Source organism: Sus scrofa, chromosome 9, assembly GCF_000003025.6.
Source record: "Sus scrofa isolate TJ Tabasco breed Duroc chromosome 9, Sscrofa11.1, whole genome shotgun sequence".
Classification (NCBI taxonomy): domain Eukaryota; kingdom Metazoa; phylum Chordata; class Mammalia; order Artiodactyla; family Suidae; genus Sus; species Sus scrofa.
The window spans coordinates 56,959,443-56,983,330 of NC_010451.4; the positions used below are offsets into that span (position 1 = coordinate 56,959,443).

General features: G+C 39.8%; 1 protein-coding gene across 6 annotated transcripts in view; it reads right to left on the reverse strand.

Moving 5' to 3' along the window:
- Nucleotides 1-23,888, reverse strand: part of ZBTB44 (zinc finger and BTB domain containing 44) — a 71,659-nt gene that overhangs the window by 12,298 nt on the left and 35,473 nt on the right. For 4 of the 6 annotated variants that reach the window (XM_003130080.5, XM_005667511.3, XM_003130079.5 and 1 more), the window contains exons 2-4: nucleotides 13,171-14,243; nucleotides 3,559-3,643; nucleotides 284-447 (exon numbers count right to left, since the gene is read on the reverse strand). In XM_003130080.5, coding sequence (XP_003130128.1) covers nucleotides 284-447; nucleotides 3,559-3,643; nucleotides 13,171-14,188 — 1,267 coding nt within the window. In that variant the 5' untranslated portion in view covers nucleotides 14,189-14,243. The remainder of the gene's footprint in view (nucleotides 1-283; nucleotides 448-3,558; nucleotides 3,644-13,170; nucleotides 14,244-23,888) is intronic. The other 2 variants (XM_013979571.2, XM_013979570.2) reach the window with 2 other exon arrangements.

The window sequence follows — 23,888 nt, forward strand, 5'->3', positions numbered from 1 at the left end:
CTCACGTATATATACACACATATCTGATGTCTTTTTCATTTCCATATTACACCCACCCCTCTAAGTTTTAATCATAATACTTATGCCTGTAGCAAATGTATTAATAAGCAAATAGCTTTCTGACACTGCACCATTTCAGCAATAGACCTGTTTATCTGCTCTCACTAGATAACCCAGAGATATACTTCTAACTCAAAAGCATCTGTTTACTATTTTTACCTATAATTTTGAAATAAAATGTTTACAGTTCTCATTTATGCCACAATTGGGACGATGACATTACCTGAGTGGATGAGCATGTGCTGTTTCAGGTTCTGAATACGGGTGAACCGCACCCCACAGGTTGGACACTGAAAAGGTCTATCTGGACCATTTGGACTTGGTCGTTCTGTGCTGCTGGTGGAAGGAGCAATGTAGAGTTGATAGGGATACTGAACATTTTCCAATCTAAAAAACAGACCAAAGAAGGCAACCAGGCTCTGATTTTTAAGTTCAATAAACACTTCTGTACAACTTTAAATAAAAGAAAAAACAAAATTTTTGAAGCAGTTTAAAAGTTACCCTAAGTTAAGCAAGGACTATTTTAAGAACATACCACAGATAATTTTACTTTAGGTATCCTTATCCCACTAATCCATTCCTTACTACTACTGCTTTAATTCAGGCCCTTGTCAATATAAGTCTGAATTAATAACTCCCTCTAATCCATCCTCACCGATTCATAGTGATTTCTGATTAAATCAATCCCCTGATAAAAATCCTGTGACAGTTCACTGTTACCTTCAGAACGAAGGCATACAAGAGTCCTTATGATCTGGGTCTGTGCCTCATTTTTTGTCATATCTCCCAAACATACCACGCCATGCCTTTTTTTTGGTTTGGTCTTTTTAGGGCCGTACCCCCAGCATATGGAGGTTCCCAAGCTAGGGGATGAATTGGAGCTGTAGCCGCTGGCCTACACCACAGCTGCAGCAATGCTGGATCTGAGCCAAGGCTGCAACCTACACCATAGCTCACGGCAACGCTACATCCTTAACCCACTGAGTGACGCCAGGGATTGAACCTTCGTCTTCATGGATCTAGTCGGATTCATTTCTGCTGAGCCATGACGGGAACTCCAATGCTGTGCTTTTGTGTATTTAACTTTCTCTATTTGCCTGCTGCGGTTGCCTAGATAACACACCCAGGCATTTTATGAGATGTAGCCAAGAAACTACCTCCTCCTGAAAGCCTTGACTCATCAGTGGTTCTAGCTACATGCCCTCCTATGTAGAGCAACAGATCCTTGTGTGGGACACTCACAATAATCTGTTTGTCTATCTTTAACCTCTCCCCCTTCCCCAAAGTTGGTTTGATTTCTTTGAAGGTAAGGGTTACATTTCATCTCAATACCCCACCACTTGGCACAGTATCTAGTACAGAACAGAGACCTTACCAATGTTTGAAATTAAGGAATCCAGGCATATTTTCATTTGCTTACACCTTAATTAATTTATTCAAATGATTCTAGTTCATAATCTGGTCTACTAGATTAACTATTCAAGAACAATAAACCCTGTTTGAGTTCTTTGAATCCCTCAAGTATTCAACAAATATACTTTTCAAGTCTGTTCTGGACTCTATGAGGAGGAGCTAAATAAGTGAAGTCTATATTCAATGGTCAGAGACAGACAATAAACACTTAAGAAAATAATCAAAACAAAGAATTAAAATAGGGTAACCTAAGAGTGACTGGTGGGTGCTATTTTACTTTAGACTGGGGGTCAGGAAAAGCTTCCTTAAGAACTGACATTAAGGAGTTCCCAGCGTGGCTCAGTGGAAATGAACCTGACTAGCATCCATGAGGACACAGGTTTGATCCCTGGCCTTGCTCAGTGGGTTAAGGATCCGGTGTTTCCAGGAGCTGTGGTGTAGGTCATAGATGCGGCTCAGATCACACATTGCTGTGGCTGTGGCATAGGCCAGCAGCTACAGTTCCAATTAGACCCCTAGCCTGGAAACCTCCATATGCCATGGGTGCAGCCCTAAAAAAAAAAGGAACGGACATTCAGACAGTGAGCTGAAGATTCAGGAGTGAGCAATGCGAAAATCAGGGGACAAAGCATTTCAGGCAGAGTAAGGCCCTAAAATGGCAGAAAGGCCCAAAAGTCAGACAAATATGGACTATTCTAGGAACTGAGAGACAGTCAGCATGGCTGGAATGTGGTATACAAAGAGGAGTGTGGTCTGAAGAGAGTCAGGCCCAAGTCATAGCATGTAGGGCTTTAAAGGCATAGTGAGGAGTTTAGAATTTAAGTGTAAATCTATTGGAGAATTTTAAGAATCTGCTACTTAGAACTGAAACATAATCTAACTGAATTTTTTTTTTTTTTTCTTTTTTTGGCCTTTTTAGGGCTGAACCTGTAGCATATGGAGGTTCCTAGGTTAGAGGTCAAATCAGAACTACAGCTGCCAGTCTACACCACAGCCACGGCAACACAAAATCCGAGCCTCGTCTGCAACCTACACCATAGCTCACGGCAATACTGGATCCTTAATCCACTGAGCAAGATGAAGGATTGAACCTGCAACCTCATGGTTCCTAGTCAGATTTGTTTCCACTGCGCCACAAAGGGAACTCCAGGTTTTTTGTTTTTCTTGACTGAATTTTTTTAAAAAGATCATTCTGGCTGCTACATGGAGAATGACTAGATTGGAGGGAGAATGACGTCAGGGGCCAGTTGAAGGTTACTGTAGCAGTCAAGACAAAAATATGGTGGCGTCTTGGGCTGGGTGGTTGGACTGAAGAGAAATGGACTGACAAGGAATGTGTTTTGGATGCAGAGCCGACAGGACTTGCTTAACGATTAAATATGGAGAGGAAGAGAGAAACGAGGATCAAGTTTAATTCCCAGAGACACTGCTTGAGAAACTGGGGGGACTGTACTGCCATCCTGAGAAGGGAAGACTGGAACAGCAGAATCTGCAGGAGGGTGAAGCCTGGTGAGCTCTGTCTTGGCCACATCAAGTCTGAAATGCTCCTCACATCAATGTGAAAATATCAAGCAGGGAGGGTCAATTTGGAGAGAATGACTCGGGAATCATGGAAGTATATAGCTAAGGGGTAGGTAAACTTTTTTGGTAGCAGGTCATATGTAATTATTTTTGGTTTTGCACACCACATGATCTCTGCTCCAACCACTCAAATCTGCAATCCACGGACAACATGAGCATGGCTGTGTCCCAATAAAACTTGATTTATAAATAAGGGGTGGTGGCTTGGATTTTGGCCTGTGGTTCAGTTAGTTTACTAAGCCCTGATATAGATACTATTTAAAGTGATGGGGCTGCGCAGTTTTGGAAATGCCCAAAAAAAGAAAAAGAAAAAAAAAAAAAAACAACAAAACCCAACCTTGGATAAGTTGTCTAATTTACATAGATAACGCTACCTCATAACTTTAAAAAATATACTAAAATGGGGTTCCAATAAAGTTTTATGTAATTTCCAGATGAAATGCTTGGATTTAGAGTTACAAGCACAGCACTCACAAGAAAACTATGTACTACGTCAATACTAACCTATCATCATCGTCTGCATGAGCATTGGTACTAGAAGTGCTTTGAAGTGTAGGTAACCCTTCGGTGACGCCTTCATCTACTGAACCTGTGAATAAAGGAAAGAAGACAGCGGTTAATACTTTGTAATAGATAAGCTAAGATATACACCGCAAGTTCTATCTGCAAGCCTCTGAACTGAATATCTAATGTCTATAACCTAAATTATTAGACAAAAGTAGTGTTCTGTAATATTTTACTTTCATAAGTAAAATAGCATTACACTAATACTTAATTCTTTTAGAAGTATTTCTTTGATATAAATTTTAGAAAGTAGAACATTTCAAACATAAACTATTATGATATACAACTTACTGTACACACAACTTTTTTTAATTTTTATTTTTTTAGGCCCACACCATGACATATGGAGGCTAGGGGTCGAATCGGAGCTGTAACTATTGGCCTACACCATAGCACACCACAACACCTGATCCTTAACCCACTGATTGAGGCCAGAGATCGAACCTGCGTTCTCATGGTTATTAGTCAGATTGTTTCCACTGAGCCACGATGGGAACTCCTGGGGCGTGCTTTTAAATATCCCTCTCTATTTCAAATTATCTTATGAAAAACTTGTTCTGCCCCGGACATTTAGGTCTTTTCTTTCACCTACCTGGAGCTGATTTTTGTGACGGAAAAAACTTACTGAAGATTTTTTTTTCTTCTTCTTCTCAGCTCTGCAGTGCTCTAAATGCATGGGTCTGTTTCTAAATTCTCTACTAGTTCCATCTGCTAGCCTTTTTTTTTTTTTTGGCTCATCCACTGCATGCAAGAGTTCCCAGGCAAGGGACTAAACACTTGCCACAGCAGTGACAACACTAGATCTGTAGCTGCTAGGCCACCAGAGAACTCCCAGTTACTATAGCTTTATAATCAATCTCACTATTAGCTCAAGCAAACCCTTTCACTTTATTCATTTGCTTCCAGAACATCTTGATTATTCCTGGCCTTTTGTATTTTTCTATATATTTTAAAATCAACTTGTTGAATATAAGTGATAATAATCATTCCATGTTCATTCTACTAGTATGGAAACTACACAGTTTTTCCCCCATTGATTTTGCTGGTTGCTTTGGAAATTAGACACATACTAACTTACCAAGTCTAAACAAAATTCTTACTTTCTCCTAGACGACAGAAGGATCTTAGATCACTTTTCATGTCCCATACACTCCCATTCTGCATTTTATAAATCAGTGCCTGACGTTTTACTTCTTTATTTTGATAAAGTCTCTACTTTTTCTACTTTTTCATATAAACAATGTTTGTTCAGATGTTTACCTTTCTTTGCTCTTCATTCTTTTGTGTATTTTAGATCTTCCATCTATGTTCACTTTACCTGAAGTTTATCTTAAGCATTTCTTTAGTAAAGATATTCTGCTGGCTTCTGTTTTTCTTTGAGAATTTTTTTTGTTTTAGGGCCGCACCTGCAGCATATGGAAGTTCCCAGGCCAGGGGTTGAATTGGAGCTGTAGCCACTGGCCTACAGCACAGCCACAGCCATGCCAGATCTAAGCCTCGTCTGCAACCTACACCACAGCTCCTGGCCATGCCAGATACTTAACCCACTGAGCGAGGCCAAGGATTGAACCTGCTTCCTTATGGATACTAGTCAGATTCATTTCTGCTGAGCCATGACTGGAACTCTGAGAAATGTCTTTATTTCAGCTTTATTCTTGAAAGATATTTTCACTTTGTGTAGACATTGATAGCCATTTTCGTAATTACCACATTGAGGATATCATTCCATTGCTTTCTAATGTTATTAAAAGGTCATATTTTGGAGTTCCTGTCGTGGTGCAGTAGAAACAAATCCGACTAGGAACGACGAAGTGCGGGTTCAATCCCTGGCCTCGCTCAGTGGGTTAAGGATCTGGTGTTGCTGTGAGCTGTAGTGTAGGCCAGCGGCTGCAGCTCTGATTCCACCCCTAGCCTGGAACCTCCACATGCTGCGGGTGCGGCCCCAAAAAGCCAAAAAAAAAAAAAAAAGTCATCTTTTTCTGAAGGTAAGCTGTCATTAAATTTTTTTTTGGAATTTTCTCTATAATGTGTCTAGGTTTGTGTTTCTTTTTATTATTACAGTTTGGGATTTGCTGGCCTCTCATCTTTGGTCTGTTGTCTTTTTGTCAATCCTGGAAAATTCTTGGCCATTTACTTTTCTCCTTTCAGGACTTCGATCGAACCTATGTTTGTACTGTCCATAATCTTCACCCTCTTCTACATCTGTAGTCTCCACCACAGTCTCTGTAATGGTTAATTTATATGCCAGCTTACTGGACTAAGTGGTGCTCAGGTAGCAGGTAAAATAAATAAATAAAGAATACTAAATGTGATTTCTTTCTTGTTTCTTGATGATTCATGGCAATTATCATGAACATCAGTTCTTACATTGTGTTCCAATACACTGATAGAGGTGGTTTTTTTTTTTTTTTTTCTTTTTTTTGGTCTTTTTGCCTTTTCTAGGGCCGTTCTCGTGGCATGTGGAGGTTCCCAGGCTAGGGGTCTAATCGTAGCTGTAGCCGCTGGCCCACACCACAGCTTCAGCAATTCGGGATCCGAGCCACGTATGCGACCTACACCACAGCTCACGGCAATGCTGGATCCTTAACCCACTGAGCAAGGCCAGGGATTGGACTTCGACCCCACGGTTCCTAGTCGGATTTGTTAACCACTGAGCCACGAAGGGAACTCCTGATAGAGATTTTTGAAAGGAGACAAGACTTTATGCGTTTACACTCATCCCCCAGTGCACCTCTATTATTATCTTCCCCCTGCCCCACCTCCCAACCCCGGATCTGGTGTTGTCACTGCAGCAGCTTGCGACAGGGTCTGATCCCTGGCCTGGAAACTACCATATCAGGGGTATGGCTAAGAAAAGTAAAAAACAAACAAAAACCCCCCAGAAATAAAAAAAGAAAAAGTTGTTCACTTGTCAATATCTTCCCACTGTCCTTTTTTTCCTTAAAGGGAACTAAACAATAACATTTCAATTTGCCCTAGGATAAAACTGGATAAATCCCAATATTTAGACCTGGTTACCATGGACACACACACACACACACACACACACACACACACACACACACTTCTACTTTATAGTAGTCTGCAGTTGTTCAGAATTCTGGCAACATTAAAGCTTATAGGTAAAGACTTGCAAAAAAAAAAAAAAAAAAGCCTGAAGGTGTGATTAGGGCAGGCCAGGAAGACTGATCTGACATTTGACCATCAGGCAAGCTATAATACTTTTAGGAGGGGGTGTGGTCATGATGAGGTAGAAATAAAACCCACCATGCTTTGGATTGATTCTATTATTATCTATCAAGAGTTTGCTTTAAAAGCTGGTCAAAAAGAACTAAAATGTACAAGATATATCTAGCAGATGGTCCCTCTTAAAACAAATCTATTTCCACATTCTAAAATATCTAAACCTTGGCCTCTAGATCCTTAATTTAATGGAGAGTATGCATGGAAAGTAAAACAAAGGGAACTCTCCTCTTGTCCATGGCAAATATACCAAAAGCTAAAAATAAAAACCACTCCAAGCTAAATTAGGAGTTAAAACAGACTTTTAGAAATCTATCCATACTGTGGACATTAAAACCCACAGTGTTTTATCATCTATGCAACTATTAGCAAAAATAAATCTTGTAAACTTTTTTTCCTGACGCAATGGTTTCTGCTCAGGACAACACAATCATATTAATTGGAATTTTAATTGAACTGATTTAATAGGAAGGATGTTAATTTCCTGAGGTGACAGTGATGTTTCTTTTCCTTTCTTTCTCTTTTTTTTGTCTTTTTGCCATTTCTTGGGCTGTTCCTGCAGCATAAGGAGGTTCCCAGCATATTAGGAGTCTAATCGGAGCTGTAGCCACAGACCTACGCCAGAGCCACAGCAACGTGGGATCCAAGCTGTGTCTGCAACCTACACCACAGCTCATGGCAATGCTGGATCCTTAACCCACTGAGCAAGGCCAGGGATTGAACCCGCAACCTAGTTCCTAGTCGGATTCGTTAACCACTGTGCCACAATGGGAACTCCGACAGTGATGTTTCTTAAATTATTAAAATGATATTTCCTTTCTAAACTGTAGGGATTCTGCTCTTGGTGGTAATGAGGGCTAAGAATTCTAAACAGAAGCTTCTGTCTTATGAAATCAGTAAAGCTGACTTACAGAATCAGACTTAAACATTAAGGTCTACCTTATCAGGGGAGATAAGGAAGATAATCCCTTCCACAATTAAGAGTGCTGGAGGATAGTTTCTGTTCCATCAATCTGAGTCCTGTTTTCACTAACCACTGTACTTAAAGTACTTAAGACACAGAGCCCCTTCTGGTGGTGAAAAATAATTACAATGGTTGTCTACTACAGAGCTTTTACCACGTACCAGCTGCTGCTTTAAGCATAATATCTCATTTCATACTTGAGAAAGAGGAACTAGCCTGATACTGACACTTAGGTGTGACTGACCTCAAACACACAACTTTGTTTTTCTCTCTCTCCCTCCTTTCTTTTCCTTCCTTTCTTTTTCTTTCTTTCGCTTTTTAGGGCTGCACCTGCAGCATATGGTGTTCCCAGGCTAGAGATCAAATCAGAGCTACAGCTGTCAGCTTACACCACAGCTCCTGGCAATGCTGGATCCTTAAACCACTGAGCAGGACCAGGGGTCAAACCCGCATTTTCATGGATATGGTCTGATCCGTTTCCACTGAGCCACGACAGGAACTCCCCACAATTTTTTAAAAACCACAAAAACAAGGTCATTGGGCAATCACAAAAATACCAAACCTCCCCTTTCTGGCTAATGGAAGTCCCTGCCGCTTTAGGCTCACTTTGGTCTGCATTCCTAGATATCTGTTGAGATTCTCAGTCATAGAGTTCGCTACACTTTATGACGTCACCAGTCACAAAGCAAACCTCATCTCCTTTAATCCTCCCTGAAATCACCTAACAAACCCATTTCCTCTAGTAAGTCCTTTCTAACACCCTCTTCGTGAGAAGCCCTAAAGAGCCATACTGTGGGGATCTCCCATATTGCAAATGGGCACAGAACTCAACTTGTTTAAATACAAGTATGCTCCTGGTGGTCTCTGCTGTAACAGGGCGCTGAAAGAAATGAAGAACTCATGGAGATTCAGCTGAAGTTCTTACTGTCTTGCACTGGGAACCTGGATAACAGAGTACATATCTAAAATTCCTTCGGAAGTGGAACAAGCCCTTAGCTGGGAGGTAAGTAAGTTCATGTTGAATCGAGCTCATCTATCTTACTGAAGTCTTTCAGTGTTGGGTTTATTTTGTATTCCTAGAACAAGGTCTTTTGAGAGAGGCTGAGTTCAGATCTCCGACTGGCAAAAACATTTCAAAACTTTACAAGGTATGACATACATGGACCTTGAAACTATTAGGTAAAGTGACAGAAGTCAGTCAGAAAAGACTACATACTGCATGATCCCACTTATATGAAATATCCAGATACAGTATATTAGTAGCTACCTGGGACTAGGGGTGGGATTAGGAGGGAGTCATTGCAAAAGGGTATGGGGGTTTCTTTCTGGGGTGATAAAAATGTAAACTTATGATTGTGGGGATGATTAAACAACTGTGCATATATTAGAAACCACTATAGCATACACTATTATGTTTTATTTTAAAAAAAATTCATTTTATTTTTACTGCCACAACTGTAGCATATGGAAGTTCCCAGGCTAGGGGTGGAATTGGAGCTGTAAGCTGTAGCTATTGGCCTACTCCATAGCCACAGCAACGCTAGATCTGAGCCACATCTGAAACCTACACCACAGCAATGCTGGATCCTTAATCCACTGAGTGAGGCCAGGGATTGAACCTGGTCCTCATGGATACCGGTTAGATTCGTTAATCCCTGAGCCACAACGGGAACTTCAGATTCTGTATTTTATATGCAAGCACCATTCCAAGCCAGGAAAACCCACTTTACAGTTGGGGAAATAGAGGAACAAAATCATTTAGATTTTTTATCTCCCAGAAAAGGCAGGTGAGCACTACCTTCTGATTTCAGGCTGCAGCTCTAACCCTCAGCTGCCTGTAAATTTTTTTTTCTTTTTTTTTTTTTATCTTCCCACTGTACAGCAAGGGGGTCAGGTTATCCTTACATGTATACATTACAATTACATTTTTCCCCCACCCTTTCTTCTGTTGCAACATGAGTATCTAGACATAGTTCTCAATGCTATTCAGCAGGATCTCCTTGTAAATCTATTCTAAGTTGTGTCTGATAAGTTTTTTTCTTTTTAGGGCTGCACTATGGCATATGAAAGATCCTGGGCTAGGGGTTGAACTGGAGCTGCAGCTGCAGGCCTACGCCACAGCCACAGCAATGCCAAATCTGAGCTGCATCTTTTTTTTTTTTTTTTTTTTTGCGCCATTTCTAGGGCTGCTCCCGCGGCATGTGGAGGTTCCCAGCCTAGGGGTCAAATTGGAGCTGTAGCTGCCAGCCTATAGCCAGAGCCACAGCAATGTGGAATCTGAGCCGTATCTGCAACCCACATCACAGCTCACGGCAAGGCCGGATCCTTAACCCACTGAGCAAGGCCAGGGAGAGAACCCACAACCTCACGGTTCCTAGTCAGATTCGTTAACCACTGAGCCATGATGGGAACTCCTGAGCTGCATCTTTGACCTATGCAGCAACACTGGATCCTTAACCCACTGAGTGAGGGCAGGGATTGAACCTCACTACTCATGGACACTATGTTGGGTTCTTAACCCACTGAGCCACAATGGGAACGCCAATGATCACTTTTTTTAATGGCAGATATATATACAAAAAAACTGAATTTCCTTTTTTTTTTTTTTTGTCTTTTGTTGTTGTTGTTGTTGTTGTTTGCTATTTCTTGGGCCGCTCCCGCAGCATATGGAGGTTCCCAGGCTAGGGGTCCAATCGGAACTGTAGCCACCAGCCTACGCCAGAGGCACAGCAACGCAGGATCCGAGCCGCGTCTGCAACCTACACCACAGCTCACGGCAACGCCGGATCATTAACCCACTGAGCAAGGGCAGGGACCGAACCCGCAACCTCATGGTTCCTAGTCGGATTCGTTAACCACTGCGCCACGACGGGAACTCCCCCCCCCCTTTTTTTTTTTTTTGATTTCTAATCTTTCTAATCTTCGTTGGCTTTTCTTCTCTCCCTGGATATAGATACTTCTCAAGGATCAGTTCTTTGGTTTTTGCTCTTACATACAAATCTCCCTGTTGAGAGTCAATCATTACTGTTAAAAGCCCCAACCTGGTCCTCTTCAGTTTTAGCTCACCCACCCTGCCTTTCAGCTGCTATGGGGCATGATGATGTGTGAACCCAAGCATGGTTCACACAGAACCAACCCACTAGTTTTTCACATTGCTGTTATTACATTTAACAGATTCCTATCCATTATATGATTAGCATTATGTTTTATACCATTTAAAAAGAAAAACTAAAGATTATTAATTATAAGACATCTGAATTCATACATAATACAAAAAACTGACTTAGAATCAATGAACATAAGATGTTATCACTATTTTCCTAGTCATCCAGGTACCCTGCCTCTTCCTATTCCCTCAATCCATATATTCAATATCATCAGGTGGTAATGATTCTTCCTTTACAAAGTCTCCCTCTCTTTTTTTAAGGGCTGCACCTGCGGCATACGGAAATTTCCAAACCAGGAGTCGAATTGGAGCTGCAGCTGCCAGCCTATGCCATAGCCACAGCAATGAGGGACTGGGGCTGAGTCTGCACCTATGCCACAGCTCACTGCAACGCTGGATTCCTAACCCACTGATCGAGGCCAGGGATCGAACTCACGTCCTCATGGATGCTAGTTGGGTTCTTAACCCGCTCAGCCATGACGGGAACTACTACAAAGTCTCTTAATATCTGTTTTCTTTAGTTTTACTCTAAGCATCTTGATTCATATAAAGATTACTATAACTGGTATTACTATTACTATAACTATCTCTCCTTAGTCAACTTCCTTGCATACCAATATCAAATTTATTTTCCTAAAATATCTGTAAATGTTTTACTTTTCAGTCCCTTTAAGGCAGACTCCTTATTACCAGTAGGATAAAATTCAAGCTTACCTGGCCTAGCTGTGATAGACATTGCTAGTTGCATATAATAATAGCCAATCTCCTCTAACTTTATTTGAGGCAGTTACATACCCAACTAATATGTGTATCCCCAGATTCCCTTGTAGCTAGGAAAGACCAAGCGACATAATTTGGCAGAAGTTTTGGGGGGACTTCTGGGAACATTTGTCTTTCCTGATACAAGCACTACCCCTTTTTAGAATATAAGGCTAAGAATGAAGCAAAAATCTAGTCACCCATAAAGTATATGGGTGACAAACTGAGGGCGGTGGATTATAAAAATATAAGGAGCCTAGGTCACTGCTTACATTGTAAAGCCACTGTACCAGTCCTGGACTTCCAACTTATAAACACTTTATGCAATAAAAATAAAGATGCTGTTTGGTTTAAGCCACTTTAAAGAGATTCTACTATATGTAGTTGAATGTAATCCTAACTGAAACTAGTGTTCAAGGCTTTTCACAACACTGCTGTCAACTGCTCATTTTCTTTTCTCCCATTATTTTCTATACTTGTAGGTTCTCATGCTTTATTCACATCATCGTACACTGAATTCACTGCTTTACCATACATGTTCTTCCATACCTCTGTGCTTTTATACATTTTCAAAGAAATGTCATTCCCTCAACTGAGCAAACTCCTAATTATTAAGATCCAGCACAAATATACAGTGTTAACTTGCTTTTTCCTTTGTGAACCTGTGACACTTTGTTCATACCTCTAGCTTAGTGCTGTTGATTTACTCATCTGCTTCCTCAATTAGACTATTAACTGCTCAGATGCAGGCAGTATATGTCTTTTTCATCATATATCCCTAAGTTTGGCACACAGTAAGTTTTCAATATATATATGTATATATATATTTTTTTTTTCGGTTGTACCCACAGCATGCAGAAGTTCCAGGGCCAGGGACTAAATCCATTCCACAGCAGTGACACTGCCGGATCCTTAACTTGCTGAGCCACCAAGGAACTCTTCTTAATAAAGAATAAAACACTAACTGGATTTTTTTTTTTGGGCCATGCTCATGGCATGTGCAAGTTCCCAGATCAGGAACTGGATCCGAGCCACTGCAATAACAATGCCTGACCCTTAACCAAATTTTGCCACAGTGGGAACTCTCTAACTGGATTTTTTTAAACTGGTATTTTTTTTTTGTTATTGAAAGTAAGTCACAATTCATATACATAAGAATTGTGCTATCATATAAGTTCCACCAGATATTGTTAAAATATCATCTTTCTTTCCCAATGTCTAATTTGTCAAAAAAAATTTGTAGCACTAAACAAACAAACAAAAAAACTGTAGTACTAACAGCATCTACAAAAATCCAGTTACTGTGTTTTATTCTTCTTCTATTTCCTACAGGATACAGCACAAAACTTTTATCAAACAAGCACTTAAAAATGCTTGATATGACTTGTTAGCATCATGGAAAACACATAAGACACTATACCTATAGAGGAAGACTGTGGACTAATCAGAAGGTCCTCTTGAACTTGTTCACTTCCTGGCACTGTTTGCTGATCACTCAGTGAGCTCTGAGATGCACTGACAGGCTGGGATACTTCCTCATGGACCTCCTCATCACTTAACCTTTCAACTTTGACCCGGACATCTTCCTCGGTACCCAGAGGCAAGGCAGTTTTTGTGCTCTCACAAGTCACATAATCGGGCATTCTTCTACCTGTCTCAGATGGCCCAGGTAATTCTAAAGTCCGGGTACCTTCTGCTTGCTTAACCTTATCAGGCTGAATCCTTCGATCAATTCCAAAAGGAAAAGTCCAGGGAAAAGCTAGAGAAGAGTCAACTGGCTGATTTCTATTTTCTGAGTAGGAAGCTGAAGAATTCAAAACCTGGGGAGAACTTGTTTGTGTGCTACACTTTACAGGACTTTCAGGAGACATAACAATGTAGCTTTTGCGCTTTCTCCGGGATTCTCGACAGACAGGAATGGTTCTTTCTACCACACTGCACTCTGAAGACACTGGAGAAATGCTTCCATCTCGAGACGTAAAATTGCAGTTAGAGTTATTTTCTTGTCCAGCATCTAGACTCTTTTCTGGTTGGCTGTTGGGTGTATTCCATAAAATGCTTGATTTCATGAATTCCGAGCAGGTACTAGCAACACTGAACATTTGCATATAGCTGGCTGCAGCTAGAACATCAATGATATTTTCTGTGTTAATTGACAGAGTGGCTGTATAAGCATATTCTAAGAGGGGTATAAAGCCAGTCACTGTAACATGATGCAAATCCAACACATTCTTGTTCTCATCCTCTGCTTGGCCTACAAGTTTGGTGCGAAAGAAATCACTGCAAGCTGCTAGTACCACCTTATGTGCCCGGAAGATTTTGTCCTGGACACGAATAGTGATATCACAAAAATGTCCATCATTTCGCAGCATGTTTAGCTTTCCAAGCATTTCCTGGCTGTGAGAAGAGGAGCTATGAGTAAATGTTTTCACACCCATCTTTTCCTTCCTCTTCTACAGATGCTGTCAAAGATGCAAATGAACCAGAAATGTCCTAAAAAAATACATAAAATAAACATTAATGGATGGTTTAAGTAGTTGAAACAAAAGGGCCACTATGCTAATAAAAATGCTGAAAAATGGTAGTGAGAAAGAAAGTTCAAGGTAAGAAATATCTTAAAATACATTCCTTACATGTCCCCTAAACTGTCCAGTAAGGAGTCTGTGAGCTAATGTGTTAATGAGCTAGCTACATAGTTTTAAATAATAGTAGTTTGCAAATAATGACAATTACAGATGACTATGTGCCAGATACTGTTCTAAATGCTTCACATTTGATAATTTGATTGTCATAATGTCTCTATCAATAAGTGTATTACTATCCCTGTTTAATAGAAAAGGGTTAACTACCTTGCTGAAGTCAGAAAGTTATTTAGTAGCAGACCCAGAGTTTAAAACCATTCAGGCTGGCTATAGAACCTACACTTGCAGCCTCAATGCATTATCCTGCCTCTTTTAGGATAAAAAGTGAGTAAATACAGGTGGTCAAGAGTCTAAGTTTTAAAAAGTGATAGCCTGCTTCATTTCTCCAACAATTCCTCCAAGGTTGTTTTAAGAACTAAATGAAACAATTTGACATTTTGTCAATGTTCAACAGATAAAGAGCACTGCTACTTATATTACTAGCATAATAAACAACCTTTTTGGAAGTAAACTTACAAAACAATGTTTAGTAATCAGCCAAATGACTGGATTTCCCCTTTAAAAAGACAGTTGGTTTACCTTTACCAGATTACATATATTAAAAATGTAGGGAGTTCCTGTCGTGGCGCAGTGGTTAACAAATCCGACCAGGAACCATGAGGTTGTGGGTTCGGTCCCTGCCCTTGTTCAGTGGGTTAAGGATCCGTCGTTGCCGTGAGCTGTGGTGTAGGTTGCAGACTTGGCTCGGATCCGCGTTGCTGCGGCTCTGGCATAGGCCAGTGGCTACAGCTCCAATTCGACCCCTAGCCTGGGAACCTCCATAAGCTGCGGGAGTGGCCCAAAGAAATGGCAAAAAAGACCAAAAAAAAAAAAAGTAAAAAAATCTGTCATTATTAAATACTTTTAATTTAACAAATCAAATAATATTTTAGTTTTTAACAGTACTTTCCCCCAAACTCTTTTCAGACCCTCTGTGTGAGGTCAGGGAGGCTTGTATTAGCCCTTTGATAAAGATAAGAGAACTAATACTCAGAGAAGCTGAGAGACTAACAAATGACAATCTAAGCTAAGATCTGGGACTTCTCACTCTTAGATCACAGTACTTTTCCAAAACAAAAACATACAGCTATGCATATCAATTATTTCACCTAAGATTAAAAAGTACTGAAATAAATGCAAAGCAAAGCAAACTTGGGAGAAGTACTTTCTGTGAAATTATTTTTGAATAAGGAAGATTTCAAACGCCTTAAGAATATAGCCAGTAGTTAAAAATGATGTTAAAGATGACGAATATTTAATTAGCCTGGAAAAACATGTGTTTCTGAATATTAAATGAATGTACATTTCCGATGTAGAGTTAACATTCAATAGCGGCTATTACGTATCTAGTGAAAAAATGTGACAAAAAGAATATACAGAATATATAGCATTCATCTTTGCGAAATAAATACATGTAAGTGTATATTTGTACACATACACATACTCAGCAGGAGAACATGTTTTAACTAGAGATTCATGAATTCCCAATGAGGGCCATGATCCTTCTGAAACTGTACACAGAAAAATGTCTGTATGCACACATGACAGCTTCCACCATATTTAAGGGAATCACTAGTAGAACATGAGGTTTTTTTTTTTTTTTTTTTTTTTGTCTTTTTGCCATTTCTTGGGCTACTCCTGCGGCATATGGAGGTTCCCAGGCTATGGGTTTAATTGGAGCTGCAGCCGCCGGCCTACGCCAGAGTCACAGCAACGCCAGGTCTGAGCCGTGTCTGCAACCTACAGCTCTTGGCAATGCCGGATCCTTAACCCACTGAGCAAGGACAGGGATGGAACCCGAACCCACAACCTCATGGTTCCTAGTCGGATTCATTAACCACTGAGCCATGATGGGAACTCCAGAACATGAGTTGTTTATTCCCCTTCTTTTTGCACATTTTTTCTTTTAAAAAGCAGCATATTGCTTCAAAACCTTGGGATTTCAGTTCCTCTTGGTTCAAATCGCAAAGTCATACAGAGTAGGCTTACCTTTTCCTTCCACTTGAAAAAGCTTTCAAAGACCAAAGATGGCAGTCACATTCCACTCTTCCCTATGGGTTTCTCATTTCTTTAAGCTAAACATCCCTTACCCCCAAGTGATCCTTCAAATCTTACTGAAATCCTTGTTACCCAGAGTACTCTGAACAATCTCCACTTCCCATATTTAAGACTGGTTCCTAGAATTATACACAATGTGACAGCTATGGTAGGATTATAACTTGAGCCTAATAATTTCACTATTTCTACCTCCCTTTTCTACACAAATATTAGTAAGACAAAACTAGGTATTCTGACAGCAAATCATACTACTGACTTTGTTTACAGTATTGAAAACTTAATTCAATAATTGACTTATCAGATTGAGGAACTTTATTATGAAAAGAAAGGAACACAAGTACAAATAAAACAGGTCCTTGAATTCAATAAGCTTACAGTCTTTATGCAGACGACACATGTGCCTAATTAAGAGTACACAGTGCTATGTGAAAGCCGAGAATGGAAAATTTAACTCTGTGCAAGACAGAGGGCATCATGAGGACAGGACCCAATGAAAGTAGAACTTTGCTGGATGATAAAGCAGGTGGGAGTTCCAGGCTCTCGTGGGACCTCACGTGATCTCAGCAAGTGCTCACCATTCTGATCTGCCCCCTGCATGGTATGTGTAATGCACTGGCTAACTGCTGTGAATGGGCACGGTAAGTTATTCTAAATGTGCGCATGCAGAGGTTCCAACATCAATCCATTACATGAACATCCCTTTTGAATGTTCTTTGGAGGTAAATGAGTATGTGAAGGAGAAGACATCCTAAAGATTTCCAGCTGAATAAATATAAAAAATTCACTGAATATTCTGAGAAGACAAAATAATCAAATTCTCCTCCATATGATAACATGATAGAAAGGATAAACAAGATAAAGCCTTATACTCAGACAGCCAGGTAAGGCCACTGAAAATAACTGCCTTGACCATATCAGAGATAATTTTTCAAATATAAACCTGCTCCATATACTTTCCTAAAGACCAGTAATCATAAGAGACTAGGCAGCTAGGACTGGTCTAACTAAATTACCACTTAACATATTTGCTGATTTTTCTCTCAGAAGTGAGATGAAAAGGGGGGAAAAAAGGGGAATATTTGTGGGAATTCCTGGGTGGCTCCATCAGTTAAGGATCTGGCATTGTCACTGCTGTGGCATGGGTTGCTACTGTGGTGCACATTTGATTCCTGGCCCGATAACTTCTGCGAGGCTCAGGCTCATGAAAAAAAAAAAAAAAAAAAAAGGCTGTATTTATATAGTTTTTTGTTCATTTACCCTACCCCAGTAAACTGGCTTCTTCTTTTAAAAGCCCAATCATGAGCATTTAGTTTGAGATCACATGGATCAGGGAGGAATATGCCTCCAAGCAAGTGATACTCATAATCCAGGTACCATTTGCATGAACAAAGGTGTGAAGGCAAGAAATTAAAATAGTATATCTGGAGAACATGTGTTGAAAACATTTCAATCTTGGTTTGGGTGGAAGTCCCAAACAAAAGACACTACATTCCAAAGTGAGGTGCAAGGCCCCCTATGCAAGGAGGTAGTGGAAAACATTTTTCAACCTTGGTTTAGACCCACCTTCGACATTCAAAGAGTTAAATATGAGAAAAGGATTTTTTGGCATTCCCGTCGTGGCTCAGTGGTTAACAAACCTGACTAATGTCCTTTAGGACATGAGTTCAATCACTGACCTCCTTCAGTGGGTTAAGGATCCAGTGTTGCTGTGAGCTGTGGTGTATGCCAGCAGCTACAGCTCCGATTCTACCCTTAGCCTGGGAACTTCCATATGCTGCAGGTGCAGCCCTAAAAAGACCGGAAAAAAAAAAAAAAGGATTTTTGTGGAGAGTGATCAATGTGCTATGAGTTTCAAAGCCTCTCCCATTTCCTTCTATTCCTCTGAAGGGAAAGGCACTGAGGCAGGTTTGCCCTTTGTTTCAGGTCTATGGAAAAAATCTAAAGGGTATGAGTCCAATTTAAACTCTGGTCAAGACTAGGAAGAATGCTTACCATTCCCTAACAGTATACAAGCGCAACGCCCAAAGTTGGTGTAAATTCCAGTACTGCCATTAAAGCTGTGGGACTTTAGCCAAGTCACCAAACTACCTTAATTTCTTTAGCAGTGAAACAATAGAACCCACCTCAGAGTTCTGAGGGATTAACTGGCCTAATACACGTAAAGTGCTTTTAACAGTACTTAGCATGAAATAAATGCTCCATAAACACTGGTTGCTGCTACTGCTAAAGACATTTTTCCTACTCAATCCTTGCCTCTCCCAATCCTGGAGTGCCCAAAAAACCAATCAGCAAATGAAAAGGAATAAAAGGGCAGCGGAGAAAAACAGAAAGAAAAAAGAAGCCAAATGAAACTCAATTTCCACTACAGACCTGTAACAGGCATGAGGTGGGCAAGGACGATAACCCTTTACTCAATGAAGATGATTAATTCTTGAAAATAATATTTCTATTCCCTGAAAGTGACCAGAAGTTATTAAAACTTGCCCTTCAAGGAGTTAGAAGGAGTACTATCCCCATAAGATAAATTTAAATGGACGGTGGAAAATGGATTCTGAATACTTTCCATAAAGCGTTGTTTGTTCACACTTATGGTACAAAGTCTGATAGATGGAGGAATAGAACGGGCAAAAGATGAAGATTAGACTGGGAAATGCCTTGTATGCCATTTATTTATTACGTGAATTTATTAACATAATGTGTCTGTGAAAACTTTGTTTCATGATATATTCTACAATAAAAAATTACATGGACATACATAATCTGGAAATACTGCAGTAACATACATACATGTTGCAAAGTGGCATGACACCATGTTATTTGAAAAAGTCATAAATATGGACAATACAAAAACCAGAAAGTATAACCTGATTTTTTTCTTTTAATGGCCACATCTACAGCATGTGAAAGTTCCCAGGGTAGGGTTGAATTGGAGCTGCAGCTGCAAGCCTACGCCACAGCAACACCAAACCCGAGCCACATCTGTGACCTATGCCCCAGCTTGCAGCAATGAACCCACTGAGCGAGGCCAAGGGGTAGAACCCACATCCTTCTGGAGACTATTTTGGGTCCTTAACCCGTTGAGCCAGAATGGGAACTTTGAAATTTTTAAATTAGATAATTCTATTAAAAAAAAAAAAAAAAAACCTCTCTCCATACGCATGTAGATGAATATGTATGTGTGTAGTTACACATTTGGAACTCATTTAAAATTCTTGAGTAAATTTTTTTTTTTTTTTTGGTCTTTTTGCTATTTCTTGGGCCGCTCCTGCGGCATATGGAGGTTCCTAGGCTAGGGGTCTAATTGGAGCTGTGGCCACCAGCCTACACCAGAGCCACAGCAATGCGGGATCTGAGCCGCGTCTGCAACCTACACCACAGCTCACGGCAACGCCGGATCGTTAACCCACTGAGCAAGGGCAGGGACCGAACCTGCAACCTCATGGTTCCTAGTCGGATTCGTTAACCACTGCGCCACGACAGGAACTCCTCTTGAGTAAATATTTAATTCAAATTACTAATGTAGAATTTATGCAGCACTCACAAGTAATAAAAATGTATTTTGTAACAGTTTGCAATTTGAGCTAGTAAGTCAAAAAATTTCCTTCCCATCTCTTTAATTCAGAATCACTTAAGTAGTATATACACATTTATGAAAGTGGGAGTTGCTAAATAACATATACTTTAGGAGAAAAAGTTCTGATTTTGTTTTGCAGTTGAGTTGAAAAATCTTTGTCATAACAGAATGGTTTAAGTTAGACAAATCTTAGGTTCTGAATTCTGACTCTTCCATTTACCATTCACTCATTCAAACTTAAATTACTTCATCTCTCTATGCTTCAGTTTTCTCATATGTTAACAGGAATGGAAATTACACTTTCGATAGCCAAAATGAATGAATTAGCACAATTCCTGGCATAAAGTAAACATTCAATAAATGTTAGCTACTATTATTACCCTGGAAAAAGTGTGAATAAAATGAAATGGAGATCAAATTTCAAAATGTCTTTTTTATGACACAGCACATTTTGAATATGTCTATTTTGATTTAAAGATTAGCTGATAAAAATTATCAGAGGATATGAGATTAAAACAGAGTAGCTCAGCATATATAGTTAGGTGGCTGCCTCAGATGATTAAAGTAATGAGAGACTGATAATCCTGAAACTAATTTGGGTGGATGCGAAAGGTGATATTTAATAAAAATTTTAAATATCTAGCCACATCTCAAAACTGGACACTAACTTTCCAAATAACACTGACAAGATTTTAATTATGCTAAAATTGAACTGAGATAATTGCGTTGCCAACCTATACTAGGACCTTTAGATACGTTATCTCATACAAGGTAAGCTGATAATAACCTGACTTTACAGAGGAAATTGAGATTTGGAACACTGTTTTGTTCTAGGCCGCTTCTGTTTATGCCAAAGCTAAGGACCTAGGACCTTATGATAGGCACTGGTAGTCACTGGGGAGTAGGGTATTTATAGCTACATGTGGTGGCAATATAGAGTGGCTGTTATAGCAGTGCAAGTGTAGGATAAGATAAAATTGAATTAAGTCAGTGGCAGTGAGGACAAAGCATAAATCTGAAAAATTTAGGAGGTAAAACCACCTGGGCATGATTTTGCATTAAGGATGGAGGCGGGGGTAGCTAGGAGAGAACAATGTAACCCTAGCTTTCTGACATGGATGGCTGAGTGGACAGTGTTTTCATCAAACAAGATAATGAAAGATGAAGAGCTGAATTGGGTAGGGGTTAGTGATGAACGAAAATAAGTATTTTGGTTTTAGGCACACTGGATTTGAAATACTTCTGAGAGGAATATCCTAGAGTAAATTTATATAAAGTTGCCCATTTTGGTCCGGAGTCCATGGACAGGTTAGGTATTGGGTTTTAAGTCACGGATAAATCTAAAGAATGCGTCAGGAGCATGGGCAGAAAGGCAAGGTGTAAGAAGATTGGAATGGGTGAACAGCAAAAGGATTCAGTGAAAATACAGTGTCTAAATTATATTTTGAACCTTTCCAATTTTCAACATAGTACACACAAAATAGGCACTGAAATAAATGAATGGATAAATATATGTCGTGAAATTTCTATCTGGTCTGGTTATATAAAGGGCCTATATCCATTATCAGTAGTTAAAGGTGAAGATAGTTACATTCTGAATTTGAGTTTGAATTAAAAGCATCAATATGAACTCCTAACGTAGTTACTCTTTGGCAATGAATATCCCCAGCACCCAGACTAGCTTCCAGTTCCATTTCCCACTAAAAGAAATCATGGCTCCCTATATCGCCTTCCAGCTATATGCAAAAAAGCTATCAAAGATCATTAGGGATATGCCAAAATGCAAGTCACTTTGAGGAGGTTCCCAATGGCAAAAAAAACTGAATAAACTGAAACAGTGAAATACGTTTAAATTCATGAATTCATATGACACCAGAAACAAAAATAAAGCCAATCCATCACCATGCTAATGAACCAAAAAGATTTTTTTTGTGTCTTTTTAGAGCCGCACCCACAGCATGGAGGTTCCCAGGCTAGGGGTCTAATCAGAGCTATAGCCACTGGCCTACGCCACAGCCACAGCAACATCAGATCCAAGCCATGTCTGCGACCTACACCACAGCTCACGGCAATGCCGGATCCTCAACCCACTGAGCGAGGCCAGTGATCGAACCCGAAACCTCATGGTTCCTAGTTGGATTTGTTTCCACTGTGCCACAACGAGAACTCCCAAGAAGTTATTTTAAAAACTGGTTTTTAAAAAGAGGAAAGGCAGTTTCTGCAGTGGTTAGGCAGGTTAAGAACCCAACTAGTATCCATGAGGATGCAGGTTTAATCTCTGGCCTTGCTCAGTGGGTTAAGGATCCAGCATTGTTGTGAGCTGTGGTGTAGGCCTGCAGCTGCAGCTCCGATTAGACCCTAGCCTGAGAACTTCCCTCTGCTGCAGGTGTGGCTGAAAAATAAATAAATAAAAATTAAAAAAGAGGAAAGAATAAAGTGTTTACCTTGCCTTTCCAATACAAATGATATTTCTAAGTAATCAAATAGAACATGAAAGGTTTCTCTTTAGAGAACTATCCCAGCTAATAACTGAAGAAGGAACATTAGAATTAGAACACCCGTAGTGCACATGATCCCACCTCCCCATAAAGAGGTATTAATCATTAAGGTTTATAACTTCACAAGAAGAGCAATAAGACACAGCCAAAAAGATTGAACAAAAATCTGACCAAGTCTGTAGATCCAACTACCAATTCACAGTAATTACAGAGGTAACAGGAATATGTTAAGCTACACCACAGCAATACAAGCAGCATTTAGACTGTGAGAAATTACAGGACAAAAGAGTTGAAAGGGAAAAAACCAGCAAGGCAGAAACGAGATTAAGGGGGAACTAAAATGGGGAATTTAAAAGATTAAAAGAAACTTCAAAGATTTTATAAACCAGTCAAACTATGGATCTTAAAAGAATAAACTTACGGGGTAATTGGAAATTAGTTTTCATTGACTGCTGGGAAATATCAAGAAATTATTAATTTTAAAATGCAATAACACTGCCATATATTTTATAACAGAGCTACAATTCACATCTCATACAATTCATTCCTTTAAAGCATACAATTCAAAGTTTCTTGAGTATATTCACAGACATGTACAAAAATCACCAATTTTAGGACCTTTTCATACCTCAAAAAGAAGCCCTATAGATATATTAGCTATCACCACCATCTTCTCCCCTCCACCTCACCTTCCACTTCTCTGCTGGCCCTAAGCAATCACTAACCTGTTTCTATGAATTTTCGTATCCACAACTTTCATGTGTGGAGTTTCCCTTGTGGTTTGGCAGAAACAATTCTGACTAGTATCCAAGAGGATGCAGGTTCGATCCCTGGCCTCGCTCAGTGGGTTAAGGATCTGGCATTGCCAGGAGGTGTGGTGTAGGCCAGTGGCTACAGCTCCAATTCAACATCCTAGCCTGGGAACCTCCATACACCATGGGTGTGGCCCTAAAAAGACAAAACAAACAAAAAAACAAAACAACAAAAAAACCCTCTAAAAGACAACCAAAAAACACCTCTCATATGAATGGAATCATATAATTTGTGAACAGTGGTTGGCTTCATTCACTTACCATAATGTTTTCAAGGCACATCCAAACCAGCAAATATCAGAGTTTTATTTTTATGTCTAGATAATATTCCATTGTATAGATGTAGCACATTTTATCTATCTCTTCATCAGTTGATGGACATTTGGGTTGTTTACACATTTTAGCTATTATGAATAATGCTTCTATAACCATTCTTGTAAAAGTTTTTGTATGGACACGCTTATAGTTTTTCTAAATATGTCTCCAGGAGTGGAATAAGACTCCAGTGGTAGCTC